Below are 10,200 nucleotides of genomic sequence, written 5' to 3'. Positions count from 1 at the left end.
AAGCAAGCAGTACTGCCCCGCCCCTCCATGGGCCCCGCTCTGAAGCCCCGCCTCGCCCCCGAGTCCTGCAAGCACACGTTCGTGAACGCAGCGCTGCCCCGCCCCCCCGTGGGAACCTCCCGCCCACAGCCCCTGGGTTCTGCGCGGAACGGGTTCAGGAGGCGGTGCTGCCCCGCCCCTCCTATAGGCCCCGCCCCAAAGCTCCGCCGCTCCGCCCCGCCCCCTGGTCCTGCGCGCTATGGTTTGGAAACGCAGCGCTGCCCCGCCCCCCCGTGGGCCCCGCCTCTCAGCCCCGCCCCCGGGTCCTTCATGTTACGGGGTGGTGAATGCAGCGCTGCACTGCCCCTCCTGTGAGCCCCGCCCCCCAGACCCGTCCCTACCGTGGGCCCCGCCCCGAAGCCCCGCCTCGCCCCCGGGTCCAGCACGCCACAGGTTCTTGAACTCAGCGCTGCCCCGCCTCTCACGTGGACCCCGCCCCAAGGCCCCGCCCACCGCCACACCCCCGAGTCCTGCACGCCACGGGTTCGCGAACGCAGAGCTGCCCTGCCCCCCATGGGCTCCGCCCCAAGTCCCGCCCCGTCCCCGGGTCCTGCACGCCTCGGGTTGGTGAACGCAACGCTGTCCCGCCTCTCCCGTGGGCCCCGCCCGGAAGCCCCGCCCCGTCCCCGGGTCCTGCACGCTACGGGTTGGTGAACGCCGCGCTGCCCCGCCCCCTCCCCCTTCCCCGCCTTTGCGGCGGTGGAAAGATGGCGGAGTTGGACATCGGGCAGCACTGCCAGGTGCAGCACTGCCGGCAGCGAGGTGACGCTGGAGACCCCATCCCCGCCCGCGGGAGAGCGGGGCCGGGTTCTGACGGCCGGGGCGGTGGCGGCGGGTGAGGGAGGACGCGGGGCGCGAGCAGCTCTCCGGGGTGGTGGTGGTGCTTTGTTGCTGCCCCTCAGTTTAGGGGCGAAACGTGTGGCCCCTCGGTTTCCACCCAGATCCAAAAGCTGACCTTGCGCACTTCTCAGGCTTCCAAGTCGCTTTGCCCGAGAAGCGCTGGGCCGCCGACGGCGTGGAGCAGGGCTCCAGTCCCCCTCGGTCCTTAGCAATACGACCTTGGCGCATCCACTCTCAGACTTTTTCTTAAGTAATTTTTTTTCTCAGACGAATGAGTTAAACCAATCAGTTTTTAACTGTGTTCGCAGGTTTTTAAAAATCTCGGGGTTTCTGACTCCCCCCCCCCCCCAGACTATTCCAGGAGGTCCTTAGGCGCTCTCCCATTCAACCATTGTTTAATGTCACTGTTTGAACAAACAGAGCGTTGATTTTGGTGCCAGATTCACTTAAGTGGTTAGTGGCAGATTAGTACGCTGCATTTTAGAAAGGTTTAATAAATAATATGGAGATGGCCTCTCCGTTAAACAGAGACCCCTGGTCATAAACATAAGACCCCTGGTGAACGGTGTTACAGTCCTGTGGCCAGCAAGTTCTTCTAGCCTTAGACTCACAGACTGTGCGGCCTTTGCCTGCTGAATTGCAGTCCAAATGTGTATATAGGACTTCATCCTGCTGTATCTTCAATTAGTAGCAAGTTCCTGAATGTTAGATTTGGCCTGGATCAGTGTGACCTGTGGTAAGCGAAGACAACAGTATTTATAGTCATTGTTACTTATGTGTTTACCATTGACTGTAGCTATGAACCACTCAGCAGATCAAAACTTGTTTCCCTGTAGTCCTTTCCTATGGAAACCTAGCCATTTGGCTTTGACTATTATGTTCATTTGGTCAGGCTGACTTGTGTCTAAAATGTCTTATCATTTGTGATATCCTTCCCAGTTTCACATATCTTTAGTGTCTATTAATTAAGATGAGATTTGTCTCTTGAAATAGCAGAAAAGGGTTAAAATTAAGTGTGGATGGTAGGAAATTTTTTGATCATAACTTTTCCTCTTAGGCTTCCTTGAATGACATATAATATTTACTTGATCACTCTGTCTCAAAATAGCAAACATGCCCAGTTCTTCACACTGAAAAGTGACATAATGGGCTAGCAAGGTGGCTCCGTGAATAAAAGTTCCCTGGGAGACAGAGCTCGGCAGTGGAACAGGAGGCTCATATGCCGAGGGCACTGGCAGGAGTACGAGAGATCCTGCCTCAAAAACATGACGGAATACAGAGCTGGTTCCCAAAAAGTTATCCTCCGACCTCCACGTGTGTGTCGAAGCACAAGAACACATACATGAAATAAATCCAAAGAAAGATACTAAAATTCTGCAGATTCTTCCGTTTCCGTTTCTCATATTGACACACGTATCTCTAACTGCTGGGTATGGACTTGAAGCTCAAGGTATCATGCTTTGTTTAGTAACAATAGCGATAATTCATCAGACCTTCTCAGTTCTGACTGCCCGAGAACTCCCTCTGCAGACCAGGCTGGCCTCGAACTCACGAGATCTGCCTCTTGAGTGCTGTGATTAAGGGCGTGTGCCACCACTGCCTGGCGAAAGAAAATTTTGTTATAGAATTGGCCAGTAGATTCTTTTTGCTTAAGAAAACTAAATCAAAATCAGATACTCACCAGTACCTACCATGTTTTCCTCCAATTTTAGATTTTCTTCCATTTGTATGTGATGGTTGTTCAGGAATATTTTGGTAAGTTAAGTTTTTATGTAGGATTTGAAATGAATTTTGGTGTTTGTCAGTATGGGGTTAATTTCTGAGAATTAGAATGATATGAAAATAGTTGTAACATTAGCCATGGACAGTTGATATTCAGAATTGTAATCACTTACTGACTAGTAATAGAAAGGCAAACTGACTCGTCATAGGTTCTAATTAGTTATGCATATATATCATTAATCTTTCAAGTTTCAAGAAATGCAGTCATAAATGTGGATTTGAAGATTAGGTATCATAATTTACAATGAGAAAATAATGTTCACATACAAAGAACTTAAGCTTTTAAAAATCCAGCCATGATGGGCTGAAGAGATGGCTCAGTGGTTAAGAGCACTTATTGTTCTACCAGAGGTCCTGAGTTCAATTCCCAGCAACCACATGGTGACTTACAACCATCTCTAATAAGATCTGGTGCCAACTTCTGGCCTGCAGGAACACATGCAGGCAGAACATTGTATACATAATAAATAAAAAAAATTCAGCCATGATTATTCTCTGTATTTAATCAATGGATGGAAAGAGCCCGACCTATAATGATCTTAAAATGAATAGTGATTGGTCGCATCACGCGATGTGCGCTGTGCACCACTCAAGGGTTTGAGATACATGCCTTGGCAGAGACTGAAGTTTGTGTGCACTTCAAAGCACTCGAAGTAAAGAGAACTCGATTGCAGGTGAACATTTCCGTTTGAGACAGTAGATACTCCTTCTGTCTATGGATTTCAGGTTCTTACATGAAAGTCACTAGTGTAGTGACTTAAGGATCCTTAAGGAAGTGAGATACTAGAATAGCCCAAATTGTTTCAGTTATCATTAAGTGAATTAATTGATTGCACTTAAATAAACTTTTTTTTTGAAATTATTTAAGCCTTGAACACAGAAGCAAGGATGCTCATGGTTGTCCTGAGGTATGTTTATTTTCTCTTCTCTGATATAATTTATATATCTGTACTTGTGTATTTTTAGAATTTGTTTAGATTTAAAGCTAGTCGGTACGCCAGACAATTAAGTTTAGCATCCTAAATTAGTTATATAAAGAATCTTTTGCTGCATTTCTAATATTGATCTCTCTTTGAATTTACTCCGTTTGGTATTTTCACATTTTTATCCTCATAATATCTATTCCTGTATTTCTGTTTGGGAAGTCCACTCATAGCATTAAGCTGTGTGTTTGTGATGCACGTTGGCCTCAGTGCCCACGTCACACTGTCCTTCCAGGTCACTCTGCCCTTCACTGTAGTGTTCATTTTCACTGATGTCTGCTGATAGGATTCTGTGGTAGTCACGTGTTTGAACCCAGTCAGCCTTAGACCACCAAGAGCAAACCCTTAGTCCAACAAAAGAAAATCCTTATCCGGATTCCAAACAGATGAATAGATTGAGAAGGGAAGCTGAAGATAGAGACCAGACTAACAGCCTTATCACTACTAATGGACGAAACTTAGTGCGGAGCCAGACATCTGGAACAGCTGTCCAAAGCCTGATGCCCAGATACTACTTGGCATTGCTTCTCCCCAGGGCAGACAGACAAGGAGTTAACTGAAAATTCCCCACATTTAATGGAAGCAGCAGCTTATATCTTGAGGTAACTTTCAGTTGGTTTATCCCTGCCAACATTCGCCAAGCCCTATTGGAGAATTTTCACTTCTGTTCTCTCAATTATAGAAAACTAAGGTTGCCTGGGTGTTAGTCCAAATCTGACCCTTTTGTCTGGTCTATTTGAGGAAAACAAAAATTACGTAACTTGTTAATATTATATAAGACTGAATGGAAGGGATGTATTGTATTTAACATCATAGTAAGATTATTTATATTTCTTTTAAAACATAAGTCTGACCTATGATTTTTTTTCTTATACTATCATTACATTTTCAGATACATATTCAAGTAAAAAATATTTCTGCCTTTAGGTCATTGCAGCAAATTTGGAAGAACATTTAGTTTTTTTAATTATAATAGATGTTCCTACTGTTAATATAATGAATTTTCCTATGGTTACCAATTTCAAGTAATCCTTTTCTTAGATTTACTTTACTCAAGGAATGTAATTACTCTATGCTCAATAATGTGGCTAATCTGTTTCTTTTTGTTTCCTTGCAAAAAAAATGTGTTCTGATGTAATGTTTTCCAATAATAAAATCTTTCACGTAGCATGGGAACTAGTTTATGATTTTGAGAACTGCCTCATGTCACAGGTGTAACTTTTAAGGGCCCTGTGTCCTGAATTGTCCAGTTTCTAAAACTGGCATAGGAAGTCGTTGTGACTCCCCATTTGAGGGTTGATGAGTTGACCAGCTGGGCAGATTTTGATAGGGCATCTTTGTGTAGCAGTGTTACAGAGCAGAGGAAAATTATAGGCAGTAGACTAGGCACAGTGGTCCACCCTAGGATCCCAGCACTCAGGAGGCCAAAATAGAAATACTGCAGACTCAGAGCCAGCTGGGCTATTGCATAGTAAGACCGAGCCTCAATAAAAAGGTAGGGAAACTGAATAGTCATTTTAATTTTACTTTAAATATAATTACAACACATTAGGAAAAGTTATGCCAACGTGGAACAATAAGCCTAGTAATCCTTTCTCATAATAACATACTAATAAATGAGAATATATAACTTAATCTAATAAATCTAAATCAAAATGATATGGATGATGTCCTCTGACGCTGGCTCTTTGTTGTTGCAAACGGGAACTCTGGTGCTGTTTCCCCCTCTTACTGCTTCAGGTGAATATCATCAAGGAGAGACCAAAGACAGATGAACACAAACCTTACCCATGCTCATTCAAGGACTGTACTGTAGTAGAGCTCGTGGCAGTTGTGTGTCCCTACTGTGAGAAGAACTTCTGCCTAAGGTAATCACCTGAAGCTTTCAAGCTTTGTGACCTGCTTAGCTGTACATGAGTGAGTGCCAATTCCTCTGTTTCTTGTAGACACCGTCATCAGTCGGACCATGGGTGTGAAAAGCTGGAGACCCCACAGCCTCGAATGACTGCCACACAGAAACTTGTGAAGGACATTATTGGTGAGTCCTAGCATCCTAGGAAGCGTGTGGCTGCTGGGCCCCTGGTGTCCATCGCATGCACCACTGCTCCTGCCTCTTGCTTCAGATCACCACTTATGGAGGCTTGTTAGCGGCTCCAGTGTAGGACTTGCCTTCTTTTCTATGATTTTATTTATTTTTAAATTATTTCTATGGGTATTTTTGCCTCCTTGTATATGTGTTTACTGCTTACATGCCTGGTATCCTTAGAGACCAGAGAGGGTGTCAGATCCCCTGGAACTGGAGTTATATACAGCCATGAGCCATGTGGGTGCTGGGAATTGAACCCAGGTGTTCTGGAAAAGTAGAAAGTGCTCTTAACAGCTAAACCCATCTCTACAGTTTCAAGAACTTGCATTTTAATGACCTAAGAGTTTTGTACAAAGTCTTCCTGACCAGTAAAAATTAGAGCATTGTAAGGTTCACATTGGACGGTCTGATTTGTTGGGCAGCTCAAATCTGGTGCTGACTCTAGCTAGGTGTGTTGATGAGCTGGCATGACCGATGGCTTTGTCTACAGAACACATTCTACTGAGGTTATTTGGCTGTGCTGTAAATGCCACAGATAATGAGGCACCAGGAAAGAGCGCAGCCGTGACTTAGCTTAGTTTCTCTAGCAATAATTAGATCAGTAGAACTTTTATCCCACAGTCAGAGTGGGGCCTTTGTTAAGACCGGGAGTGTTCTATGAAAGCTCTCACCAGTGGCCACTTTAGATTAAATCGCTTATGTCAGAAAGAAGCACGAGCCTGTGAAGTTTTCTGAGGTAGAAATTGCTTGGGTTGACCATTAGTCTTGTAAATATGCATACTAGAGCTGCCTTGTGCAGTTTATGTAGGCTGATGGCCAGAACGGTAAACTGGGCATGCGGTGTACTTCTGTAATCCTATCAGAGCAGGTGGAGCTCAGTGAGTTTCAGGCCAGCCAAGGTTACATGGGGAGACCTTGTCTCAAAACAAGACAAAAGAAAAAGAAGAAAAAATAAAATGTGGAAATTGCAATAAGAAAGTACTTGCATGCTTTTACTTCTTCCTTAGACTCCAAGTCAGGAGGGGCAGTAAGTAAAGGCCGGAAAGGCGCAAAGACCAGCGGCACAGCCGCGAAGGTGGCCCTGATGAAGCTGAAGATGCATGCTGACGGGGACAAGTCACTGCCGCAGGTGAAACAAGCAAGCCAAGCATGTGCCGAGGTCTCCTCTCTCTTCTTCCCTCCCATCGAATACAAATGTGAACCTGACATGGGTCACTTCTGAAGACCTCCGCTGCCTGTTTCCCCTGGAGGTGGCAGTGAACATGACCTTCTTTCCTGGCCCACTTTCCCTCCGTTTTTAGTATTTCTCTGTGCCCCAGTTATGGCCTAGTTCATTCAGTAACTACACTTTATTCTGTTGTATGCCTTTAACTGAGGATGGTAGAAATTTACCTGGTTCGAGTTGCTTATTTTAGAAGCCATTTTTTTAGCTTTTGTATTTCTTCGTGGATATCTACACCTTGTTTTATCTCCAGTTGTTTTCGTTTTATAACATGATCCTTTTTATGGGAAATGTTATATAATGTCTCTCACTGTATCCCAAATAACTTTCTTTAATGTCTTTTTAGATCTGTTAGGTTCATTACTTCGTTTTAAGATTTAAGTTTATTGATTTCACAAGTTCATTTTGACGTTGAAGGGCGTCTTATATTTTTCTCTCCCCTTACTTCCCAGTCCCTCCCTGGTAGTTTTCTGCTTTTCCTCTGACCCACCCACCCACCCAGAGCATCGGTTTCAAGATCTCAGCTTGAGCCGAATGATGCTTCTATCTAGAGAGATTCTGGGGTTGTTGCAGTTGCAGCCCCTGAGCTGGGAGAGCTCAGCTGTATTGCGAAGGAGGCGCAGCTGTGCTTTGTGCCTGTCTCTGTGCTGACATGTGAGCAATTTCCAGGCCAGTGCTCGGCAGGCAGTCCCTCAGACCGCCCAGAGCCATATTTGTATCTGTTATTTACTTCCCATTTAGCCACCCTAAGCTCTGCACTACCTGTTCTGAAGCCCTGACAGCCTGTTGTTTGCTTTTGTAGTTTTCTTTCTTATGTGTTCTGTTGTTGTTACTTACTTATTTAGACACTGGGTCTCCCAGACTGTTCCTAAATTCACAAACTCACAAACTTCCTGCTTCAGCTTCCTGTTGGCTTGTGTTTGATCTCAGACATAGTTTTGGAGGCTCTAAGTTTTCCTTTTCCCGTCTCCTCTTTGCACTCTTGCTGCTTTCCTGTGGGAGCAGCGCTGGTGGTGATGAAGTGGGCCAGAGCTGAGGCTTCCAGCAGATCTCTTTGAAGGTCTTCATCTATAATACACCTGCTGACCTTCAGCACGGGAGCTAGGCATCACTCTCACTGTTAGTTCCTAAGGTTGCTCTTGCTGTTCCCAGCATTTCCCTGAGAGTAACACTGTTATTGTCCAGGAGGTGATCTGTGAGGACAATCTCCCTAAAGCAAATTTTAGCAATCAGGGAAGATTCTATTCCCCCTATTATTTTTTTTAAAAAAATAAAGTTAGTTAAGTAGCAAAATACAACCAAAGAACACAGGCACAGATTATAGTAGAGATCCCATCTCTGAAACACTGTTTTATCAATAAATATTTTTCTCAGAAGCCTTGTTTCTCGGTTGACAGGAACAGGTTCCCAGCAGTACAGGAGAAACCAGTTTGTTTCTGAACAGAACAGATCAGCAGGCCTATGTTTAGGGTTCTGTGATCTTGAATGACCCATCAGCTTTCCTGATTTCTCTCTGTCTGTGTGGAACTCATTCTTAACTCAGGAGTGGCTGGGAGCTCTGAGGGGAAGCCTCAGCCCAGGTCTGAACCACTGGAACTCAACACAAAAAAGACAGAGCTCCTTCTGCCCCAGGTCCTGAACATAAAACAGGTCACACAACTGTCATAACACAGGTCACCTAGCTAGAGTTTGGGGTTGGGTCTGTGGAACATACAGTTAGTTAGATGGGCTACACTATTGGTTTGCTCACTGAACTTGTATCATTATGGCATTATTTTACTTTGACGAAAAGAAGAAAGGAAAGGGACCACAAGCTGAAAGGAATGTCTTATCTCATGTGTCTAATCTATATGTTAACTTTTGCTTACACAGACAGAGAGAATTTATTTTCAGGTTTACTTACCGAAGGGGAGCAAAGAGAAGAGCAAAGCCATGTTCTTCTGCCTCCGGTGGAGCATTGGGAAGGTGGTGGACTTCGCAGCCTCTCTAGCCGGTCTTAGAAACGAGAACAACAAGCTGATGGCAAAGGTAACATGCAGCCACCTCCCCTTCCTTGCGGCTCTGGCCACAAGTGCGTGTCCCTACCACTGTGTGGTTTGTTTCTCTCTTGGCAGAAGCTGCGGCTGTGTCACGTCCCTTCAGGAGAAGCCTTGCCCTTGGATCATACTTTGGAAACCTGGATCACCAAGGAGGATTGCCCTCTACATAATGGAGGAAATGTTATTTTGGAGTATCTTAATGATGATGAGCAGTTTTTAAAAAATGTTGACTCTTACTTGGAATAGTCACTCAAGGATTAGAGCCAGAATTTACAAGCAGAAATCATTCTTTTATGACAGATACTTTTTAAAAACTCTGAAAGTTGCTTTTTTGTAATTTATTTCCATTAGAGCTGGGCAGTGGTGGCGCACGCCTTTAATCCCAGCACTTGGGAGGCAGAGGCAGGCAGATCTCTGTGAGTTCGAGACCAGCCTGGTCTACAAGAGCTAGTTCCAGGACAGGCTCCAAAACCACAGAGAAACCCTGTCTCGAAAACCCAAAAAAAAAAAAAAATTATTTCCATTAGGTCATAATTTACATCAGTTTGTTTTCTACTAAGTTCCAGGTTTTGTGTTTTAAATTTGAACTATGTATTAGTAGTTGTGGCAAAGTATTATTTTTATTGCTGTTTTTCCATTCTTATGGCAGAGGAGAACACAGGTGGCAGATTCTTGGGTACTTGTCGTCTTTGTTTTAAGCAGGCCCTACAGTTAAGCCTAACTGACTAAGGGGCCAGAACACATAACCTTCTGTATACCTAAATGATGATGTCTGATTGGAATATGCGCATGAATTGTGGGATCTCAGCCTTCTTCTCACTCAGTCTTCCAAGGGTTTGGGTAAGAAACCTCATTATCTGAGAAGGGAAAGTTATTTTCTTGGTATCATGTAATTGCACTGAATTTTCTCCAATAGGACTCATGTTTTTGTTGGTATGATGTATGAGAATAGAGAAATGAGAAGAGCAATGAATAGACTGCTTTGTTATAATCTCTTTCATTGCACCAAAGCAAAATATACACCAGCAATTACTGCATTTTATCTATAAATTGAAATAAGTCCTTTTGGGGAATGCTTTTTGTCTACACTTGAGAATGAATGTTTCTGTCTGTAGTGTATGAAGGACGCACTAAAGGAGGAAATAAAGTATTTTTAATTGCTCCCCCCCACTTCTGTGTCAATGTTCATGACTTTAGGTTTAATTAAAA

The 10,200-nt window shown here is 44.4% G+C and overlaps 1 protein-coding gene across 3 annotated transcripts; it reads left to right on the top strand.

Annotated features, from left to right (window-relative positions):
• Positions 1-703: 703 nt before the first annotated feature.
• On the top strand, positions 704-10,200 carry Zfand1 (zinc finger AN1-type containing 1). Of its 3 annotated transcripts, none has more exons than XM_057791067.1 (8): positions 704-801; positions 2,592-2,634; positions 3,530-3,569; positions 5,385-5,512; positions 5,591-5,682; positions 6,738-6,859; positions 8,846-8,980; positions 9,067-10,200. In XM_057791067.1, exons 1-8 carry the CDS (start codon positions 747-749, stop codon positions 9,235-9,237), a joined length of 786 nt encoding a protein of 261 aa, XP_057647050.1. In that variant the 5' UTR covers positions 704-746; the 3' UTR covers positions 9,238-10,200. The 3 variants fall into 3 exon arrangements, with proteins under 3 accessions (XP_057647050.1, XP_057647049.1, XP_057647051.1); XM_057791066.1 differs by having other exon boundaries at positions 8,825-8,980; positions 9,067-10,197; XM_057791068.1 differs by lacking the exon at positions 2,592-2,634 and having other exon boundaries at positions 731-874; positions 8,825-8,980; positions 9,067-10,199.

Source organism: Chionomys nivalis, chromosome 16, assembly GCF_950005125.1.
Source record: "Chionomys nivalis chromosome 16, mChiNiv1.1, whole genome shotgun sequence".
Lineage (NCBI taxonomy): Eukaryota > Metazoa > Chordata > Mammalia > Rodentia > Cricetidae > Chionomys > Chionomys nivalis.
This window is presented reverse-complemented; position numbering and strand designations above follow the sequence as displayed.

Bases quoted from the DNA above. Each gene is read 5' to 3' on its own strand.
- Zfand1 (XM_057791068.1), top strand. From the start codon at position 747: ATGGCGGAGTTGGACATCGGGCAGCACTGCCAGGTGCAGCACTGCCGG. The intron at 3,570-5,384 runs GTATGTTTATTT...TTACTGCTTCAG, and splicing joins ATGCTCATGGTTGTCCTGAG to GTGAATATCATCAAGGAGAG. The intron at 8,981-9,066 runs GTAACATGCAGC...CTCTCTTGGCAG, and splicing joins ACAACAAGCTGATGGCAAAG to AAGCTGCGGCTGTGTCACGT.